Source organism: Hydra viridissima, unplaced genomic scaffold (assembly GCF_058129835.1).
Source record: "Hydra viridissima isolate aposymbiotic clone 2 unplaced genomic scaffold, HvirCarnegie_v1 scaffold_11, whole genome shotgun sequence".
In the NCBI taxonomy this organism is placed as follows: domain Eukaryota; kingdom Metazoa; phylum Cnidaria; class Hydrozoa; order Anthoathecata; family Hydridae; genus Hydra; species Hydra viridissima.
Genome location: NW_028324310.1, coordinates 3099038 through 3122525, shown reverse-complemented (window position 1 = coordinate 3122525; position 23488 = coordinate 3099038). Strand labels below are relative to the sequence as shown.

Here is a 23488-nt window from a genome sequence, read left to right as displayed (position 1 = left end):
CACGGTCCGATAAATACTTGACAAGCTGTGTAAACGCTCAAGGAATACCTAATTTATACTTTTTCACCTCAACTAACGATTCCTTCTTTAAAAAAAAAGAACAAGATTAGGGAAAGGAAATAATAATTAATTTCATTAAGTTAAACAAATAAGTTAATTCAGGAAAGTAAATGTAAATATTTGTGTATTTATTGGTTTTTATTGAATAAAATTTAAAAAATCCAGAGACATGGTTTAAACAAAGTCGTAAACGAAAGTTTGTCATTTACTTTGTATTAAAAACTTGATTTCATTTTTAATTCTTTAAGGGTTAAAGACGCAAAAAAAAGCAACGGTTAATTCACTATTTAGAGTCACCTCTTCGTGAGCATGGTTTCAAAAACCTTCATTTCACATAATGGCGCATTATTAATAAACAATAGCTGGTTGAGAACTTTTACAAAATGTTAAGAATTTCATCCTTTCATGCTAGCTAAAACGCTCACAGCTTATCTAATAAAAAACTGCAAATGGTAGCATTTCTTGTTCGGTTTTGTGTTATTATTTTTACTTCACTTTAAACTTTTACGTTAAAAAGTTACTACAAATAATTTTAATTTTCATGAATAATAAAGGCAAAATCTACAAAAAAGAGTAAAACTTGGCAAAAGTTTTTTAATTATTTTAAAAAACAAAATATATTTTTTAGGAAAATGCAGGTACACCCAGTAAAGTTGCAGGTAAACTTGAAAGTCTTCCAAAAGAAGAACTGCTTAAATTCATCAAAAAACAAGCTCTTAATGCCAAAGAATTAAAGAAAACGATAGATGGTATGTTTAACTTAAATTTAGACTGGTATTTCAGACTTAATAAATATTTTATTTAAAAAAGATATTATGGCAGAAACAATAAGAAATTTAGAAGAAGAATGTGCTACTAGATAGATAGATAGATAGATAGATAAATAGATAGAGATACAGATATAGATATAGATAGAGATTGAGATTGAGATTGAGATTGAGATTGAGATTGATATAGATATAGATAAATAGATAGAGATAAATAGAGATAGATAGTGTTTGTTATGTGATATAATCATTCACGTTTTTGAAGTTTTATACATATATATTAAAAGCTGGTTGTTAAATCCTCTCATACCTCATTTTTGTTTTCATAAATGTTTATTAGTTTTACATATGCTTTGTAGAAGTCATAAGCATTTCATACTGCAAAATTTAATAAAACCACTTAAATGATAATGATTATTACTGAAACTGATTCACAAATGCTGTATTATAAAAGCTAAGAATTTATTTTTTAGTTATAAACCCATGTTGTTTGATAAAATTTGAAGACAACAAAAATAGGAATAAAAACTTGGTTGTTATAAAATAAAAAAAACTCACTCTGATTGCTGATTGTTACATAACGATTGTTAAATTATTTAGGCTTTTAAGACTTAAGTTTGTTTTTGCAAAGCAAAACTTTTTGTTTAAAGAAACTAACAAGCAAAAAAATTTAACTCTAAAAGAAATTTTTTTTCCGTGCTCAAGTAACATAAAGTAAAATAAAAATCAAGTAAAATAGTTTGTTAGATCCCTGAAATATTGCAACAAGATTAGAAAACTTATTACACATACATACATACATACATACATACATACATACATACATACATACATACATACATACATACATACATACATACATACATACATACATACATACATACATACATACACACATACATACATATTGTTGATTGGTGAACTTAAAGGTAGAAAAGTGTAATATAATCCATAATTTTATTAAAATAATTTTTTAAAAGTTATATCCTGAAATAATTTTTTAATAAAAAGTGCTTTTTCTTGTTCACATCTTTGCCCCAAGATAAAATGACATTTCTAGTTTAATTTCGTTTCGATCCCGCTTGCATATTTTTATAAGAGAAAAGTATACTGTTAAGTTAAACTTTAACTTGGATCTACTAATTGAACAAATGTTCCTTATTGAGCTCCTTATTCTGGTTGGTTGTGGGAAATTTAATTGATAAATACTGAGAATATTTCGTTGAGAATTCTGTAATAAATTGTTAGTGTTTTTCATGGTAGAGCTCAGAGAAGAGTTATTGATTGAAGCAAATGAGAATGCTCGACTTCAAGAGGAGAAAAAAGAATGGTTAAAGCAGGAAATTTCTTTGGAGTTTGAAAAAAAAAATAAGGTATGCATTTCTTTTTAACTTTAAATTTAAATTAAACTTTTTAAACTTTAAAAATTGAAATTTAATTTTTAATTATTAATTATTAGTATTTTAATTTATGTGAAAATAATTTTAAATCATCACAAAATGCAATTTTGAGAAACATAAATAAAAAAAGATCTGTTTTGCACATTTAAATGTTTTTAAGTTATTAATTTTTTAAAAAAAACTTTAAAGGAACTTTACTTTCAGATTAACATTTTTATATTGAATATTTAATGGAAGAAATTAAATATTATTGTATAATTTTCAAATCTAAAACATCATACACTCTAAATTTGGGGCAAATATTAAAAAAGCAGCTACTAAAAAATTTGACCTCAACAGGACTACTCAATCATTACCACCACCACCCCCACCCCTCCTCCTAAGCAATTTTTTAGAAAAAGTTTCTCAAAAACAGCTAATTTTACAGGTCCAGGGGAAAAATATTTTTATTTTTCTGGGATAAAAAATTTTAATATTGTTATTTTTGTATTTTGAATTGAAAATAATTAATGTAGATATTAACAAACAAACAAAAAAATGTATGACATTAACAATAATGATAAAAAGAAACTTTTTTTACAGTTTTTAAATAAAGACAATGAGTTGCAACTTGCTGCAAAGTTGGGAAAAGAAATGTTAGCAGAAAATGATGATCTTCATGGAGAAATTGAGGAAATGCAGAGAGAACATGAAGAAATTATGCAGGTTTTTTCCTTATTTTCTTTTTTAAACTTCTTTAGTGGTTGCTACCACATTTCTCTTCAGTTTTATTAGTTCTTCTGAAAGCAGAAAGTAGAACAAATAAATAAGACAATTTTCTTTGAGATAAATTTTATGTTTTAGTGTAAAACCAAAAAAATATTAATAAAGATCAATAACAAAAAGACTTATCCCTCAAACATAGAAGCTAACAAAGCAAATGTGATATAATTTTAGTGCTTCCTTTATATAAATATGGTTTTTAACAGAATTTTTTAACATTCTTCTCTTATTGACTGCCTCTTTTCCTATAATCAAAATCCTAATATCTTGATTGCTATGAAATGAAGTAATCGAAATCATATTTAACTGAAATTGAAAATGAAGTAAGTAAAGATAAGTTGTTTTTTCTTGTGTCAAGAATTTTTTAAATAAAACTTTTTTTCTTTATTCCACAGACAGCTGACATATCTCAACAGAGTAAGGTAAACAAATCTCTTTACTTTCTGAGTCTCACAGAAAACACTGACTTTTAAAATGACATTTCAAATCAACCATTTTTATAGTATTTTAGCTTTGTTATTATTCCTCTATTTGATATTGCTGTATTTTTATTGTGTATAGTATTTTTATTGTTATCATATATATTCTTACCATTATTATTATTGTTATTATTATTATTATTATTATTATTATTATTATTATTATTATTATTATTATTATTATTATTATTATTATTATTATTATTATTATTATTATTGTTATTATTGTTATTATTATTATTATTATTATTATTATTATTATTATTATTATTATTATTATTATTATTATTATTATTATTATTATTATTATTATTATTATTATTATTATTATTATTATTATTATTATTATTATTATTGTTATTATTGTTATTATTATTATTATTATTATTATTATTATTATTATTATTATTATTATTATTATTATTATTATTATTATTATTGTTATTATTATTAAAGAAGTTTTTTTTTAAATTTATTTTTATCATTATTTTGAGATTATTACACTATATTCAGTGTAACATATTGAGTGTAAAGAATAAAGTTTATTATTATTATTTTTCCAGATAATCCTTTAGAAACATTTTAATTAGGCTCCTTATTGTCAGAAAAAATATTTTCCTGAAGTTACCAGTGTAATATTTATATCTTATTTCAATTTTGATATTGATTTAAGAAAACACTAAACAAATAATTATTATTGAATTTATTAGAAAGAGCTACAATATCATTTATAAATGTTTATTGAAAAAAGCCTTGAAGTCTATTTAAGACTTCAAGAAAATTGTTCACCAAAAGAGAATTACAGGCTACAATATGAAAAACATCTATCAGTTTTATTAAAGTTTCAATAAAAAGTAACCTTTAAAAATTTTAGGTTTATTGTATTTCAGAACTTTGAAGAGGAGCTTGATAAATTACAATTTGAAAAAGATAACATGGCAGAAACGATAAGAAATTTAGAAGAAGAATGCGCTACTTTACACAAAGAAGCAATGGTATTTTTTTCATTATAATTTTCTTTATAATAGTAAGCAAAGAATGTTGGTTTCCTTTTAAATGACACTTAAAACTATCATCTTGATTGAAAAATGTTTTCTGAACTGTTTTTCTTTTTGATATTTGTAGCAATACAGAGAAGAACTTTATTTGTCAAAACTTAAAGCAAATGACACTTCTGAAAAAGAAATCAAAGACTTGAAAGAAACAATAAAAGTACTTTTTATTTTGCTAAGTGCTGTAATTTAAGTCATTAGGTAGCCCACTAATAAAAATCAAAATGACATTGTTTCTTCTGCTCAAAGTTCCACTAGTTTGGTATCATATACCTTTAAAATATTTGGCACTATACACAAGTGAACTAAAGATTTGAAAACTGCTGACTGATAGCCATTTTAATATTATAACAGGCACTTTAAATCATTGTATATCCATTTCTTATGGTCTTATTTAAGATTTATCTTACAGTGGCATTTATTTTCTTTTTACAGTTTTTGCATAAAATTAATGCAAATGTTATTTTAAAATGTTTTAGAATCTAGAAAATGAGCTTGCTGCAAGTACTTCTAACACAAAAGTACAGCAGTTGAAGACAAAGTATGATGAACTCTTGAACACAAATGCACAAAATAAGGTTTTTACTTTCTTAAGTTTGATCTCATATTGATATTTGAAAAAAAAGCAAACAATAGTTTTATTAGTTTGTTATTGTTAAATATTAACGTTTTTTTTTTTATTGTTAACATTAATATTTATTTGTAGTTTTAATAATTTATCATTAATTATCATTAATTATCATTGTTTAACAGGAAGTAAAGCAAAACTTAGACCATGACAACAAGACAAAGTCTGAACACATTCTTGCAATGGATGCAGAAATGAAAAATCTTCGAAAGGAAATTGCGGTATAGATAATAACAAATTTATAGCTAAGATATTTTATAGAATTTTTTTTTTTATTATGTGTGCTTAATTTCATGCTCTTTTTTTGTATGAAAGGGAAGTAAATGATAAGTTTTTTGATCAAGGGAATGTTTATATTATTGTGATCAAAAAATTTACCATTATAATTGTTTTTTAATCATATTTAAATTGATTATATATCATATACATTTTAAAAGACATTTCACAAGGAGCAACTACAGCATAACGAAGAAATAGAAAAGGTTCTTAAAGAAAATGCATTGTTAAAAGAATCAATCAAGTCATATCAATCTAAAATAGAGGTAATTAGTTTTGATGATGACAACAAATGTAGATTAGTTTTGGTGGGTATGAAGCAAACAAAACATTGTTATTATTGTTTGATATTTATGTAAATAATAAATATTAAGAAAATTGCCAAACATTTTTGTTTTAGTTTACGATGAAAGCAGTAGCTGAGTAATGAGATGCCAGTTTTATGAGTTTTTAGATCTTTAACTAATGGGTTTAGTCTTATTTTATTAGTTAAGATAGTTTGGTATTTTTGATTTTTCTATTCTTTAATATTTTTCATGTTATCTACAGAGGTTGATCTGCAATTAAACATAGATATTTCTATTTGAGAGCGATTTTCTTTTATTATACACTCTTCTTAGCCATTTATGTAGCCTCAGCTCTGTTCCAGTCCCTTGAATTTAATTCATAAAAATCTTTTGTTGTTGCTTTTTGTGGGTTTTAAGTTCTTTAAATTATGTCTACTTTTCTTTTTTTTTTTCTTTCAATTTTTGAATTTAAATAATTCCTTTAAAATAATTTTTCATTTACATATTTCCTTATTATATATTTTTTTATTTTCCTGTTCAGGAGTTAGATGGGGAAATTCATAAGTTAAAAACAGAAAAAGAAAAGCAATCTAAATCACTAAAGTCTGCTAAGACAAAGCTTGAAAGGGCTTCTCAAATGGAAGAAGTAAGTTTTGATAATCACTTAGAATATTTTAAACCACTGTTGTTGTCTTTTTCCATCTGTAAAATGCAAACTTGTATTTTTCTTTAAATATTAGGAGCTGAAGAAGCAGTTGAACATTATTGTTGGTGAACGTGATGATTTGTTAAAAAAACAGCAGAAGTTAGTACAAGTAAGGTTCTTGTTTAGTTATTTTAGTTTTACAGCTGGTTTCCTGATCATAGCTGAAAATTAATTGAAAAAAATTTCTGATTTTTACATTTATATAGAATAGAATTTATTCTTAAATGCTTATGCTAATTGATTTAAAGCAAAGTGTACTTATTAAGTTATTCAATTGTTTCATGCTTTTAAATCTCTTTTACAATTAATCTTTTATCTGTTGACTAATATGAGCTTATTTTAAACTATTTGCTGGTTTTATAATTTTCAGAAATGAATCACTTGTATATAGGTTTGTTTCTAAAATATACAAAAAAATGTAAATGTAGTTAAAATACAAAAATAGCAATAAAATATCAAGATAATTTACTTTCTTTTTACTTATTATTACAAATGTTTGTATTATTATTTTTTTTTTTTTTTAATTAGTCTATTTTCAGTTTAATGTTTCAGAATGTTAAATAAGCATGTTTTCCTGTTGTATTAAGAACATACCTGAAATGATTTAAATGCTTATAATATTGCTTTTATTTTAATGATTTTCTAAGAAGTTAAAGACCAAAGCCAAAGTAACAGCAGAAGATGATTTGTACAAAGAACAACTCAAAGTAATTTATTTATGTTTATATATATATATATATATATATATATATATATATATATATATATATATATATATATATATATATATATATATATATATATATATATATATATATATATATAATAATGCTGAATAAATCTACTAAATTATAAGTAATACATTTTTAAAATACCCTAAAGAAAAAAGATTTATATTTAGGTTATATTAGTAATAACATATCTAATATAAATTATCTAATCTATGCATGATAATAAGTTACAATTTTATTATAATTACAAACTTTTACTTAAAGGATTTTAGCAAACAAATTGCAGATCTGGTGAAAGAAAATGCTTCATTAAAGTTATCCAATAGTGATTTGATCAAAGTCAATGAAGAAGTTTCTGAGAATTTTAAGGTTTTTAATTTTGTTGCTGTTTCAAATTTTCTACTGTTTGTATCATTTTTTAAAAAAACTTATTTTTTTATCTAAATATAAACTTGATGGTTTCAAATACTAATAATTAAATTATTCATCTGCGTATTGATATGACTTTATAATTATCAATATTTTCTTACTTTTTCTATAGTCACTCGAAACAAATTACATAAAAGTTAACTCAGAGCATGAAAACCAATTGACAGCAAAGCACAAACAAGAGGAAGAAATTAAAACATTAAAAAAAGAACAAAAGAGTGGACTAATAAGTTTTCAGGCATATATTTGATGTATTTTTGTGATTTCATCTTTTTTACTTTTATATTTTGTTCTTAGCTAAATGACTTAAAAACAGAATTATTGAATCAATTATTTTGAAATTTAAATATTACAAAGCAGAAAGTGACATAAAAAAAAAAAAAAAAGCTTTTCATTTGATTGTTCCAAATGATGGCCAGTAAGAAGCAAGCTCTTACAAAGTATCCATTGAAAAAAAAAAAAATTTAATGTTGTTTTAATTTAGTTGTTGTTGTTCTTAAATGTATAACAATGACCAGTATTATTAGTGGAGTATCATACTTTAAGATATTATATATTTATATATTACTCATAATAATCTTTAAAATTAATGTTTTTAAAATTTTCTTTACTCTTTTCAAAAATATTTAGAAGTTGCAAGATAAGTTTGATGATCTTTTAATTGAGAGAGAGAATCTGCAGGCTCAGAATTCTCAGCTTAATGAAGATATGAAAAAATTGAAGGCTTCTTTTCAGGTATAAAATTTCAGTAATTTTTTCTTTTTTTAGTTTTGACAGAAGTTATATGTATATAAATGTATGTTGTGCACATTCTTTTATTTTTTACTGCTTGAATCTTTTGAAGGTTGCTTTTTTTTTAAAATTAATTCTGTTGTTTTATTTCTTTAAACAGGGTAAAAAAAAAGACAGAAAAAAACCCACAAAAATACCTGTTTCAAAAGAAACACCTGTTTCAAAGGAAACACAGTATTTTGCTGTTGATGAGGTAAAATGGCCCCTTTTGTCAACATGACTATATTTTTGTTAACTTTAAGATAAGCTTAAAGTAACAAAATATAATGAATTTTTAAAATTGTTTTTTGTTTACTTGTACTGTTTATAAAATAAGCTTTTTGTTGTTTAATTCAGATTCTTAGTTGAATTGAATGTTACTTGTTTATACCTCCTGAGTACTAAAATAAGTATTAAAAATGTAGAAATTAAATAATTTGAAACCATTTCTTTATACAATGTTTTATTTATATGGTAAAGGTTATAATCTTTATAGATTTTACTAACCAGCTCTATAGATTTACAGAGAAGTTATTTAAATTTACAGACCATTTTTTTATATACAGCTTTTATTAAAAGAGAGTAGGAATTAAGGTCTTGAATTTACTAAACAATTAAAATTGCACCTGTGCTGTTATAAGTAAATACTTATTGTTTTCCTATTGACAATCTTTACTTGAGTAAATTTTGCTATTTAATCTGTTTGAATGAAGAAAACTTCATTTTTATTTACACCACTTAAAACCGAAGCTCTAAGCAACCTAGTTTTTTTTTTTTTCCAAAAGCATTTAAACTTCAGCAATCTTATTTTTTTTTTTTTTTTTTTTTTTATGAAAACAAAAATATAATTGTGATGCAATCTTTTAAGCTTCCTTTAAAGTGACATAGCTGATTAATAGACAAATTATATTTAGCTCTATAATCATGTATGAGCAGTTAGTTAAACAAGATTATTTTCTAAATACGTAAAATGATACGAAAGTCAAGAAATGGTTTTGAAGTTCTGGTAAAAAAAACTCATTCATAAATATTTATAATGAATGTCCTCTTGTTTTGTGATGTTTATAAACAGATTATGATTAATTTACTTTTTTATTCTTTTTTAAACTGGGAATATTACATTAGAAGTAGAATTTTTTATGATCAGTATGTTTAGATAGTAAAGATAATTTTCCTTTAGATTAATTAAACTAACAAAACTTGTTTCATTTTTTCAACGATGAAAAGAATTTTTTTTTTTTCATAATAATTCACAATAATATTTAAGTTTAAATGTTCTGTTTTTGTTTATTGTAATTTGTTATTGAACATATCCATATATTTAAACAGAGTTGCAGTTATAAGGAATGTAAGTTTATGTTAAATGAACCATCATGAATTTAATGTTAGATAAATCATCAGTTCAATCTAATACAAGCTGTATTTTATTCCCTGCTAGGAATCAGCATCAACAATTTTGAAATTGGAAACTCGTATTGAAGAGTTATTGTATCAGCTACAGACACTTAATGAAGAAAAACTGGTATCTAATTAGATTCTGGTACCTAGTTAACTTCATTTGAAGCTAACCATAAGATGTTTTGCTCAAATGTTCCTTTAAACTCATTGTTTCAAAAGGTTTTTAAGAATTTTTTTCTTTTTAAAAGTTTTTAAACTTTATTTTCTTTAGAATCAGGAAGCAGAGCTTGAAGAACTATTCAAGTCTCATGATGATCTGCAAAACAAATATGACTTTGAATGCAAAGAACGTCAGGTATTTATGAAAGCTAAGATTTGTCTGTTTTGATTTCTTAAATTTTTTTTTTAAGTGAGAATGGACTTTGAGTTAATTTTTTTTTTTTACCAGAAAAAAGAAAATGAGATTCTTCATTTGGAGGAGAGATTAGAACGCCATGAAAAAGAAATAAATAATAGTGATGCAGAGGTTTATACTTAACATTCTTATTACAATTTTAATTTTTTCAATAGTTTAAAAGATTGTTATATATAAATATTTTTTTAAAAATACCTATCAAAGTGTTTTGATAATTTCTACTTAGACAAACTTCAAACTTCATCAACAAATAGTCCAGCTTAATTCCAATATTTCTGATCTTCAATCAGAAATTAAAAAATATCAACAAGAAATTATGGTAAAAGAAGAATACATTGTGCAAGTCCGAAATGAATATGAAGGAGTTTCTAAAAAGCAAGCTGAAATCATAAGCCAATCAGTGTGTCGCAAAGAAATGGACAGAGTTGTTGAGGACTTTCATCAACTTAATGCAGAGTTGATGGCAACCAAATGCAATTTAGAAACGTCTCTGCAAGAAAACAACAGTTTGTGTTTGCAACTTCAAGAATTAGACAGAGGTTTTACTGCTTTGAAAAGAGAGTATGAGCTGAATTTCCAAGAGACTCAGCATTTAAGATTAAATATTTCTGAATTAGGTGAAGAGAAATCTGCTTTATTAAAAGATTATGAAAACTCTGTTAAAAAGATTGCAGAACTCCAAGAAATGTACAATAAAACATCAAAAGTAAGAATTACACCTATTAAAGAAAATGAAATAACTTTCAGCAAAGAAGTGTTAACAGAACAACTCTCTGAAGAGCCTCCTATAGAATGCAGCAAAGAGAATCAAAGTTTTAGTGAACTAAATAAATTAGAAGAACAAGAAATAAATAGTGTTAATGAAGAAAATCAAAAACTAACAAATAAGATAAATATCCTTCAGCATGATTTTAACATAGTTGAGGAAAAGTACCATCAATTGAATGATGAATGCATCCAGTTGAAGATGGTTTACAAAGAAATAAGAAAAGAAAAAAAAGAATTCCAAAATAATTGTGCAGAATTGCAAAGTAAATTACAAATTATTAGTGCTAAAAACACTGACTTTCAAGATTCTCTTTTGTGTTATGAGAATTTGTGCAAAAAACTATCTTGTCCCGGTGTTGTTGAGTTAGAAGCTTACATTGATTATCTAAAAGAGCAAATTCAAGTAACAAACAAAGAAACCACTACAAGTTTGATAAGCGATTTGACTGAAAGTTTAAAGACTGAGTTGGAACAATTCAAAAGTAAAAATTTAGAACTGGAAGAAAATACATCTGTGATGATAATGAAATTGAAGGAAAAAGATAATGCTGTATTAGACTTGAGCATATTATTTAAATCTTTGGAAGAGGAAAAAGTGAACTTGTTAAAAGACACTGAAAATTTATCAAACAAAATTGACACACTTAATGTAGAGTTACAAAAAGAAAGAGAGGAGAAACAAGAAGTTTTATTAGAAAAGCAGAAATCATTAGAGTATTGTGAAAAGTTAAAATGCAAGTTCAACGAAAGCTGCAAAGAAAACAAAACACTAGAAATGGAGGTGGATAAACTTCAAAGAGATTTGTCAAATTTATCTGAAGAACTTTCTGTTCTGACAGATAGACATGGCCTTGCCACAGAATCTACAAAAAAGACTGCAGAGCAAAACAGATTTCTTTCAGAGCAGTGTGAGATTTTAACATTAAAGTTAAAAGAAGGAGAACAAGTAATTCATGAATTAACAAAAAGCTCCGAGTCATATCAGGTGGTGTTAAAAGAATGTGAAACCCTAAAAGCTTCTTTAAGTAAATTTGAAAAAGAAAGTTTTGAAAAAGATAAAATTATTGAGGAACTTAAAACGCAACTACACACTTTGAATATAACATTAAATGAAGTTAAAGAATTCCTTAAAGAAAAAGAAAGTCTGTTAGTGAAAACTGATAGTAAACTCAATTTTTATGAATCAATTAATGCCAAACTTGAATCTGAAAATCATGAGCTCAGTGAAAAACTTAAAAGTATTCATTATAAAAATGACAGTTTGGTAAATGATTTAAAATCTGAACAGAAAGTTTCAGCAGAATTAAAAGTACTTTTGGAATCATTTAAAGAAAGTCAACTCAGCTCTGTAGGTAATGAAGAACTTCTTGAAGAAATCAAAAGGTTAAAGGAGGAAAATGAATTTCTTACATCTGAATCAAATAAACTTAACATGTCTTTTGTGTGTAGTGAAGAAGAGTTACAATCTGCATTAAATAGAATTGAAGAACTTGAAAGTGATGTTAAAGGAAAATCAGAAAGTAAAGGTAATTTTTTTTACTTCATTTTACTGTTAAATTTCTTATTACACATTTATAGATCTTGTGAGATTTTTTCAACTAAGAAGATAGATGATAAAATATCCAGATTCAGTATTCAAGTTATATTATTCATGGTTTGAGAAGTTTATTTTGTATGCTTTAAAATATGTATATATTTTTTTATTTAACATAAAATACAAATATGTAAATATTGTATAATTTTAGATTTATTGTATAATTTATCATTTGATTTTTCAACAGTTCAACTTGAAAATGCAGTTCGTGAGGCAAATGAAAAGTCAAGTAAGTTCCGTAATGCAGCTATTAAAGCTAAGAAAGAGCTTGAAGTAATGAAAGTGGAGTTTGAGAAAGAGAAGATGCACTTGGATGAGCTAATAAAAGGTCTGAATAGTGAGATGAAAATGATGAAAAATGAAATTGTAACTCAAAAGACTGAATGCTCCAAACATGAGGAGGAATTCCAGGTAAAATTATTAACTGCTTGGCAGCTTTCTTATGGAATAGAAATAAATTATTTTAGAATTTTTTTGTGGGCTTTTTTAGCTGATGCAAGGAGAGATTAAACAGTTGCAGGACAAACTTGAAAGTGAAAAACAGGTTGGTGAAGATTACCAATCAGAAAATCAAAAACTTTTAATAATTTTAAACCAACTCACTGTAACATCAATCACGAATGAAAAAGAAGTTACTCGAATTCAGAATTTATTGGCAATTTCTGACAAAGCAAACTATGAGTTTTCAGTTGAAATAGAAAAAATTAGACGGCAACTGCTGGAATCTGAGCACCTACTTTCAGTGAAGCAAAAAGAAATAGAAGAAAAAGAAGAAGAAATCGATCAATTTAAAAAAACAGTAGAAAGTTTAAAAAAAGTAATAGCTTTTTATTTTTTACTTTTCTCAGATATATATTCTCATTTATATATTACATGTTTATATATGCATATAAATACATATTTATATATATGCATATATTTATATATACATGTACATAGATACTAATATACGCATGTATAATACAACGTAGTTATTTTTGGGATTCATACTTGGTTTGCAATATAGGTTTTTAGCATAAGGAAAAAAAATTTATCTCTACTACATGATGCTTTTAATGAGTGCAAAAGTTGCAAAAAATATATATTTTTTAAGTTTGAAGAAAAGCACTTACTGTTAAGTCTTTTTTTATTTTTTTTTTTTAAAAGGAATCTGACCGAATTAATGTGATGAACCTTGAGATCAATGATTATTTAAAAACAACTGAGAATTTAAAAGCAAAGTTAGAAGTCAAGCAGGTAGAGTTCATTGAATTGCAGAATAGTTATCAAGCATTGCAAGAAACAAAAGAAAGCCTTGTTTCTGATTTGAGTATGTTTTATATGTTGATTTGAGTATGTTTTATATGTTGACTTTAAAGATGCTGTGTTACTGATACTGGTGTGATAATCAAATAATTATAATATTTTGATAATAATAAGTTAATGTAATTATTATTGAAACAAATTAAACTTTATTTATTTATTTTGGTATTTTAAATTTTTGTCTTTTTTTTTTTTAAAACAACCTTAGCAAAAGTAAGAAATGAAAAAAAGAAAATTGAAGATCAAAGTAAAAAACTGAAGAATTTGGTGATGAAGTTGAAAGCTGAATTGAGTGAAGAGCGCAAAAAGCTAGATGATGATGCAACTCTGCACACACAGCAGCATAATAAAATAGAAGAGCTTCAGCAAATTATTGATGAAGTAAAGTTGATTAGCGCCAAGCTAAGTGCTGAGAAAAATAAGTTACAAGTCGAGGTTTGTTCATTTTTTTGTTATGTATAATTATAGATCAAACAGTTTTAAAATCTTACAATTTTTCTTGTTTTTTTTTTTTTTTTTGTTTTTTTCCAGTTAACCACTGCCACAGAAAGTCATACAAGCTCTTACAAATTTCTTGAAGCAAAGCACTCTCGCTTAAGCAATGACATGATCTTATTACAACGCAGACACGATGATTTGCAACAGGAATATGAGAACTACAAAGTCCGAGCACACAATGTTCTAAAGCAGCAAAAAAATAAGCAAATAGATGTTGAAAAGGAGAAGCAAATGCAAGAAAGGTCAGAGAAAATGTTTTACGATTTTGTTACCTGATTTTGAGATTTTATCTAATTATTTTAAGATTTTATAAGTTAGTTGTTTTTTTTAAAAGCAACTTTTTTAAAAATACAGAGCTGAGTTAGAACAAATGGTAGGTGTTTTGGAGATGAAATTACAAGAAAAAGAGGAGCAGTTAAGCCATATGCAAAATGACTACAGCAGGATGGAAGTGGAGAAAGATTCCCTCCAAACACAGTATCAGCAAGTTTCACAGGAAAGTGCTCAAATCGAATCTGTTTGGAGGAAAAGGTGATTTGTGAAAACAAGTTAATGAAATTACAAGTTAACACTAATAATAAAACCTCCAAGGTTTTTTGTCTATTTGCAAATGAAAATATGTTTAGTTACAAGAATAAAGTTTTTTTTATTGGTAGGAACACACAGTTAAACAATGAGTTAAATGCAAAGATTTTGGAGTACGAAAAAGAAATTCTGTTACTAAAAAAGGAAAATGAATATGTGGTCAACTTGTCAAAAGTAAGTTTTTTTTTAATACTATAAAGAATATTCATATTTCTACAGCTTAAAGTGATAATTAAGTTATTTTTATTAGATTTTAATAGAATTTTTTTTCATTTAATATTAAAAGTATTTATTTTTTTGGTTTAAAGTTTTTCTTATTTTTTATTTAGTTGTATTTAATTGTTTTCAGTTTATTATATTTATTTCTTTTGCTTGTTTCTTTAAGTTGAAACTTTATTCTTTTTTTTGTATTTCTTTTTTTTTTGTATTTCTTTTTATAAACTCTGGTATATTAGAATTGATTAGAGTTGCATTAACATTCTCTTTTAGGAGGAAATGTCAAAAAAGTCACAAGAGTTAGAGAAATACATGAAAGAGATTGATTCATTGAAAGAGCAAATAAAACAGTCTCCTGTATTTAATCTCGATCAGGTCCCACCAATAAGAAGAAAAGAATCTGACTCCAAAAATGAACTAAGTTCTTTAGATTTAAACAAACCTGTTTTTGAAAGGCAGGAAGGAGAGGTAAATGGTTTTTGAAAACTTTTTCTAAGACTTCAAGGGGAAGTAATTTTTATAAAATAAAGATACAAAATGAATTCAATTGTATGTAAACTCTACATCCTTAGATTTTCTGCTAGGATCAGATACTATTAAGTTTAAAACTGTGATTACAATAAATCTAATGTACAGCACCTTTAAATCAAGAAAACTTTTAGTATTTGAGGTTTTTTAATTTAGGGTATGGATTCTAAAGAGCTTGAAATGATAAGTCTTAAGGTTATTAATTGTTTATTTTCACATGTTAATGCCATTTTTTATGTTTGTGGTTTTTTATTGCTACCGGTTTTTTTTTTTTAGTCTTCTTCACTCCCACAGAGTCCTAGCTCCCCATTAAGCAATCATATACTGGAAAATATTTTATCTCCTTCTGAAATCATAGTTACCTCACCTTCTAGTAAGTTGGCAAATTTAAAGTAAGCTTGACCGCTTCTCATGATGATAGTTTATTTTAAATGTTTTTGTAATAATAATGATAAGATATTGGTTGTACCATAAAGTAACAAAAAAAATTTTAATGTTGTGTTTACTACTTCTAGCTCCAGGCGGACTGAGAGAGGAGATATTTTCTTTGAGAGCATTAATGAACAGTCAGATGAAGAAAAATGAACATGTTACTGCGGTGAGTTAAAAGTCAGCCAGAGCTTGTCTTATTGATATGTTGGCATTATTTATTTTTGAATGAATATTTTCTTTTCATAGCTATTAAGAGAGAGTGAGGCAAATTCTTCAAGGTTGGATGATCAAGTTAAACTGTTGAAAGATGAAATACGAAGGTACTTAAAGAGATATTTTTAGAAATTACTTTGTGAAATTACTGTTAAATTTTACCATTTTTTTAAAGACTTACAGTGCTCCAATTTTTAAGCTAAGCACGAAAGTTTGAACTCTGTTTAACAATTTGTGTTTATTATTTTTTATTGACGAAATCAAACTTTCCTAACTTTTAGATTAGAGAGGAATGTTGAGAGGGAGCAAGCGTTATCGAATTTGGAATATTTGAAAAATGTCATCATAAAAGTAAGATATATTCTTTTAGTAATATTTGTAGAATGTTTGTTTAAATTTAAAAATTGGTCATATTTGTTTTGAAATACGTTTTTACAAATTAATTTATCCGTCTGCTTTACGACACCTTTTCAAGATTTTAAAAAATTGTCTCTTTGTTTAAAGTTTTTAAAGGTTGGCTCAATGGAGCGTGAACAATTAATACCAGTTTTATGTACGATGCTAAAGTTAAGTAACGAAGAAAAACAGTTCATGTCAGAATATGCAAAAGGTTTGGAAATTGAATATTGTTTTGGTGAAAAAAATATTACAATTTTTGTTTGGTGGTATAAAACGCGTATTCGTTGCAATTTCTCCAAATTTAATCGATAAATAATTTTTTTTTTTTTTTTTTTTAATGAGATTGAAACATTTAGTCGATCTTTTTTAATCTGAAGAAAATAAGATTATCTATTCCTTAAATTCAATTGTTTTAAAAAACAATCTTTTATATTGCCTTTTCTTAAATTCGTTGCGGAAAGGTTGACAACCGGTTATCTGATATTAAAAAAAAAAAAGCTTTTGATGGAGAAAATTAACTTTTGCTTTGTTCATAACTTCGAACAGAACAGAGTTGATAATCGGCGGAAATCCTATCTCCTCCACTTTTCTTGTACAGTCATTGGCGGCCGCCTCCCAAACAAGTTGGCCTTTCGCCAGAATGTTAGTTTACCCGCAGGGAGGCTGAATATTAAATGGTTTATATTAAATGTAGTCGCTTCTTTATTGCTTTTCGCAAAACCACAATCTTTAAAACGTTTAAAAGTATTGATAAAATATAATATAACATTTTTACTTGGGGAGTAAAAATTTCATAACGATAGTCAAATTTAACAAATATTTTTAAAGTGGGGTAAAAATTTAGTATGGGGCTTTTACTGTGGAGTTAAAAATATTACGTCATTAAAAACTTCACGCTACAATGGGATTCGACTTAAGCATATTCTCCACTTTCAATTCTGTTCCAAAAAATAAATTCTATCTTTGAAAAAAGATCTCAGTTTTGGTAAAAATTTTCATTATTGGAAAAATTCAATTAAAGCCAACATTAAAAAAAAAGTTTTCCTAAATTTTCAACAAGTGTTAAAGGATATTTCTTTTTTCGAGAATTTTTATTATTTTCTAATGATTAAAGTTAAGAATTTATTGTTTATGGTCGAAAAATGACAATTTTAATAAAAACGGATGTGCGACTTGTTCACACATCCGTTTGACTTGTTGTCTTTGGGCAGTATGTTATTTTGCCGCTGGGTGGCATCAACTCTTGATCAGAAGTTGTGATTGTGAAATAAGACGCACGTTTTCTAAACAGGATGGTTTTTCATGACTATTGCAATTTCTGTATATAAATTTTTTGTAAAAAATAGTACTACATACGTAATTTGCGTCAATGAATTATTTCTTTACGATCTTAAAAATCGTTCTTAACACTTCTTGCTTGTATTTTGCGGATGCGGCCCTAGCTATGCGCGCAAAATAGTACGATTTTATAAGTAAAAGTCTAATGATTTTAATATAAAAAAGTAATGAAAATGGCTTATGAAAATTTTATTTATTTTTATTTTTTTATACTGAAATACTGGAGTAATTCTTCTGTTTTTACTTTCTGTTTGTTTTTGCAGGTGTTGAAAGTGAGTCTGGAAACCAGAGAAACACGTGGACAAATTATATGTATAGGTGGGCAGGAGTGTCTTAGTCATGAAATTTCTAATTTTTTAATCAAACTGATGAGTTACATATACATTATGTAATGTTTAAAGTTCTGGTTGGAACGTCTCTTAGATTTACAATGAAAATATTATAAATCAAACCTGTTCAAGAACAACAAATATGTTTCGCATAATGGAATTTCATTAGATTTCAAGGAATAAGTTTTTGAAACAAAAATTATACATATTATGATAAAAAGAGAAAAACATTTTTTAGATCGGTTGTAATTTAATTATTTTTATTCGTTCACATCGCTCATTCATCCGCTCATTCATCCGCTCATTCATCCGTCGGTTTTATAAAATTATTTATTCTTACTCAAAGTTTATAGGAGAAAATAATAAAAATAATTTTCTGTCAATCTGTTTTTTCTTCTTGAATTAAAATGTAGTCAAAATAACCACGATTTGTGATTTCTGCAAATGTTTTGATGTTTATCGGCTGATTGATAAACGATTTATAAAGATAAAAGGTTTCTCGATAAATGTTTTATAATTATTATCGATTTATCGATAATAATTATTATAAATCATCGATAATATACATATATATATATATATATTATATATTGTATATTCGCAATAAAAGTAGTCAATTATTAACAAAAAATAAACAAAAGTTATGCTCACAATAAAAGTAAGAAAATATCTACAGAAATGAAACATGAAAGTTGTGTTCATTATAAAAGTACTCAATTATCAGCAAAGCAAATACTTACAAAAATTATAAAATTAAGCATACGAAAAAAACGAATACTTCGCTTGCCTCAACATTTTATGAAAAAGTAAAAAGAAAACGACAAAAGCCTCAGAATATCTATTTCTCAAAACAAAAAAAACATTTCAAAAATGGTAGTGGTAGTTTAACACCACATTCATTTGTCATACGACTTTTTAATTTGTCTCACTGGTTCAGATTATGTTGACTTGAGATGATAATAAGTTTTTTCATAACAGCAATTGCAGATAAAAACAAATATTATAAATCCAACGGAAGAAAACTAAAAAAATCTATGACAAATGAATTCTAGGTATATGAGGAAAATTTTTAGCTCATCAGTCATTTCAAACTACAGGTTTCGCTTGCGGCATGCCAATTTACCTAATCAAATTTAGCTATGAAAGTATTAACACGAGTCAGTGTGAAATGGACAATAACTTATTAAATGTTGTACATTAAGTCTTCAAGATTTAGATTTCGAAATTTTTCCTCCTTCAATCACTGCCTCCAGACGAGGGTTGAACCTTTTGCAGATATTTTTGATTTACTCGATTGAGAGTTCATTCCATGAATTCTAATGGGTTAAGGAACGTCTTTCAGTTTAGGGTGCTGTTTGAAGCAACCCCCAGCTTGAGCTTTAGCCCTTATGCTGAAGTCCAGGGGATTCAATTCAGGTGAGCTGGGGCATCACAAGTCTTTATCCTGCAAGTTAACGTTCTCTTGTAGCCAGTTTTGGACTGAGTTTATTGCATGGCAGGGGGGGGGTCCATCTTGCATCAAAACATAGTTTTAGTTAAAAAATGGAGTTATTTTTAATGAAGAAGATTATATACATCTATTAAATATTTAAATTCGATGCGCTATTAATAACGCTATTGATATTTAGCAGAAAAAACTTTACAACTACATAAAGATCTGCGAAATTTTATTTAACATGTTATTTGGTGCTGCTTTTAAAATTTATTTCGACATACCTATCGTTACAATGCAAATAGCACAGGTTGCGTCTAATCTAAAATTTGTCTAAGCTACAAAGGACGTCTGAAGTTTTCACTTGATATTTTTTTCACTTGAAAGATATTCACAGGGGGTCATCATAGGACTTTTAGAGTTAGATTTTTAGGAGATAAACGATTTTTACTTAAAAATACTTGATAAATTTTTCTTTCAAAACCATGCAACAGCCACAGCAGTATACTAAGTTAATTACAAACACTGACCTCTTTAAACAACTTGAATTATTTTCAAGTTGACAACGGATCCAGATGTGATGGGTCCACTGGGCATTGAGATTTTTTCAAGCATTAATAACTTTTTCTAAGAAGATAGATATTTCTTAAAATCACCTATTTCAGGATGGTTGGTAATTATGGATGGTTTTAATTAAAGTTTTTTAATTAGCGTATATTTTATGGTTAATGAAAAAAGAACGAAAAAAAAGCAAACAAAAATCCCCCAAATAACAGCTCACAAAACAAGATTTTTGAGATTAATTTATAAAAGAAAAACTTTGTATCCTGAAAAATAATATTGTAACCTTGAAAAAATTTAATTTGAAGCAAAGCAATATTTAATTAAAAACATGAAGTAACCTTATCAGAAAAAAAAAAAAAAATTAAATAAAGATAAGTAATATTGATTATAAAAAAGTTCAAAACGCAAAAGTTTAAACGACATTGATTACGGTACCGAAACACGATTTTAAAAAATTGTTTTCTTATCAAATAAAAACAACAACGTATTTTTAGTTCTCTTCACATGTTATTTGGTTTTTATTAAGAACAATATAAAGAATATTTTAAAATTACAAAAAAAAAAAAAAAAAAGAAAGGCGAGAAAAGAATTTAACTTTAAGTATTTAAGAATTTGTTAACATTTTTACAACGAAAAAGGTGCCTTTTAAGCAGCATTGTCAAAAGGCGTTGTCAATTTAATTCCTTTAAGTTTATTCTTTCACTATTTGTAACTATGGCATCTTCTCAGAGACTCTTCTCAAAACTGAAACTAATTACAACTTTAAATTGCACGAATCAAACGCATCCAAGTTCCTTATTCCTAATAGCGATTGAGTCGGTTAAACACGATAAAATTCAGCACTCTAATTGAATCAGTGTTTTTTAAAAGGGCTGATTTGACATTTTTTTAAAAATTCACTTTTTGTGTGTTTTGTGTCCTTCTATGATAGCTTCATCAGTTTATGTTAAAAATGTGTTTAAATTTTATCTTCTTACACAAATAAAGCCACCTGAAAGTTTTTGATTTTTTTTTAAAAGGCAAATTTGTTTCAAATATGCCCTTTTTAAAAAAATCACTCTCCAGTTGATTCGTATTTTTAGCCGCAATACGCGGAAAATATAAACAGTTTCGATTTCGGAATATTCGATTTTTTTTAAAAGGGCCAATTTTTCGAAATTTCATTAATTAATTATTAACAAACGAAATGTTATAACAATTATCAAAGTGTACTAAGATATTACTCTTGCATATATTTTTTAAAAATATATTACACAAATTCTGTATATTTAATATTAAAAGATATAAAGAGTTTTTTTTAGTTTTCTCAAAAACGGGTTTTGAGCAAATCAGCCCTTTTAAAAAACACTGATTCAGTTGTCAATTACTCAAAAGCTACATAACAGATTTAAGCTTAAGTGAAAAGAAAAATTTTTATTTTCGTTAATAAAATAAAATTGTATTTACCATTCATTTTAGACGATAGTGGCGTTCCAAACGATCGTTACGTAAATTAAAAAAAGTTGAAAAAAAGAAAAAAAAAGACAGTTGGAAGTTGAATTTTTTTTTTTAACTTTCAACTCAAACCCCTCCAAAAACTTTTGACTCCCAACTTTCGACTTCCCATCCCTGGTTAAATTGAGCGAACAAATTTTAAACAGAGAAAAAGTATCGAAAATCTTTCTTCAAAATCTTTTTTTGTCACAAATAGTCAAATTTAACCGGTGTTAATTTTTCAAATTTAACCGGTGTTGAAATTAACCGGTGTTATGTACAATTTTTATTTAAATTTAGTTTGCGGCGACTCGATCTACCAAAAGAAAAGGAAAGGATTAAAAGAAGATAACAAAGCAAAATCATTCATTCGAAGAAGAAAATGTTTAAATACAGCCAACCTTTGAAAAGTACTTCTCAAGTACTATTGCAAAAAAAAAGACTTCACAATTACCAGGCCAGCAATAATTAAATCAGTTGAAAGATGTTCCCAACATATTCAAATATATTATATTATACATGCACTGAGAAATTTGTTTCCAGGTTCTCAAACCACAGGTGAAGATTGCTTACTATATAAGGAACCTGGAAGCAAATTTCTCAGTGTATATATAATATAATATAATACAATATAATATAATACAATATAATATAATGTAATATAGTATAATATAATATAACATAATATAATATAATATAATATAATATAATATAATATAATATAATATAGTATAATATAATATAATATAGTATAATATAATATAATTATATATATATATATAAATATATTAAATTATATATATATATATTAGTGAACGACCAGAACTGTCATTCTGCCGGAACTGGAACCGACCCGAAAATAGATTTTTATTAATCCTAACTGGAACCGGATCAGAAAATAAGCCCAAACCGGAACAGGAACCGAAAATCACTTTTTTTTTTAAAAAAAAGTTAGCTCTAATTTAAATAAAACGTCAAATTTTTAAAAATTAGTAAAAACGAAATCGAAGAGCTGAAAGATTTTCTTGACAAAAAAGAAGTTTTCCAAATTTTCTCAAAGGAGTCTGTTTCTTTTGTTTGAGAGAGCCTTCAGGTATAGAAAACAGTCTTTCAACATTTGTGGATGCTGGAGGTGGTGTTTTTTTGCTACTTTAGTCAATGCTAACTTGATTTTGGTATTTGCATTTTCTTCATAGTCTTTCCAAAACCCAAGGCATTGACAATCCAAAAATCGTTTAACTTTTCTTTCGTTTTAGAAGATGAAAGTGGATTTGGCTCTGTTTGAGATTGTGCAATAACTTTTTACAATTCAAAAAAAAGATGGGTTTTTTCATTGTCGTCAGAATTTGAGTTGCAGTTGCAATTCATCTTCGAGAAGTTCAAAATTTTCCGTTTGGTTGCTGACAAGGTTTAGAAAAAAAATAAACGATAAAAGACATTACAAGATATGAATATTAATTTAAAACTAACTTAAACAAGAAAATTAATTTGTTTTCAAACAGAACCAAATCTTATTAACATTAATTCTCAAGCTAAATATCTCGTTAAACAAAAAAAATTTTAAATTATTTTTGTTAAAATGATAGTAACGCTGTAATGTTAAATAAAGATTTATAATATCTATTTTCGGTAATATTTTTTTTTTTAAGATTTCGG

The 23488-nt window shown here is 26.0% G+C and overlaps 2 protein-coding genes across 12 annotated transcripts in view; both read left to right on the top strand.

Annotated features, from left to right (window-relative positions):
- Positions 1-23488, top strand: part of LOC145191148 (UDP-glucose:glycoprotein glucosyltransferase 1-like) — a 421900-nt gene that overhangs the window by 253611 nt on the left and 144801 nt on the right. The gene's annotated exons all lie outside the window — the stretch shown is intronic.
- On the top strand, positions 56-18785 carry LOC145191769 (uncharacterized). 11 transcript variants are annotated; one of them, XM_090066326.1, is made up of 37 exons: positions 75-172; positions 309-512; positions 689-809; positions 2091-2200; positions 2810-2932; positions 3385-3411; positions 4359-4463; positions 4594-4680; positions 5000-5098; positions 5274-5369; positions 5586-5690; positions 6253-6357; positions 6452-6526; positions 7065-7124; positions 7413-7517; positions 7690-7815; positions 8208-8312; positions 8470-8562; positions 9787-9870; positions 10018-10101; positions 10195-10272; positions 10388-12455; positions 12711-12934; positions 13014-13340; positions 13670-13832; positions 14034-14260; positions 14357-14565; positions 14678-14854; positions 14980-15082; positions 15398-15592; positions 15809-15847; positions 15929-16025; positions 16168-16250; positions 16331-16404; positions 16579-16648; positions 16802-16907; positions 18298-18785. In XM_090066326.1, the coding sequence occupies exons 2-37, from the start codon at positions 510-512 to the stop codon at positions 18369-18371; spliced, it is 6027 nt and encodes a 2008-aa protein (XP_089922452.1). In that variant the 5' UTR covers positions 75-172; positions 309-509; the 3' UTR covers positions 18372-18785. The 11 variants fall into 11 exon arrangements, with proteins under 11 accessions (XP_089922454.1, XP_089922452.1, XP_089922453.1 ...); XM_090066327.1 differs by having other exon boundaries at positions 88-172; positions 7068-7124; XM_090066328.1 differs by lacking the exon at positions 3385-3411 and having other exon boundaries at positions 56-172.

Coding starts and splice junctions, on each gene's coding strand:
- LOC145191769 (XM_090066326.1), top strand. Junction 5,099..5,273: donor ACACAAATGCACAAAATAAG/GTTTTTACTTTC, acceptor ATTGTTTAACAG/GAAGTAAAGCAAAACTTAGA. Junction 13,833..14,033: donor AAGCCTTGTTTCTGATTTGA/GTATGTTTTATA, acceptor AAACAACCTTAG/CAAAAGTAAGAAATGAAAAA.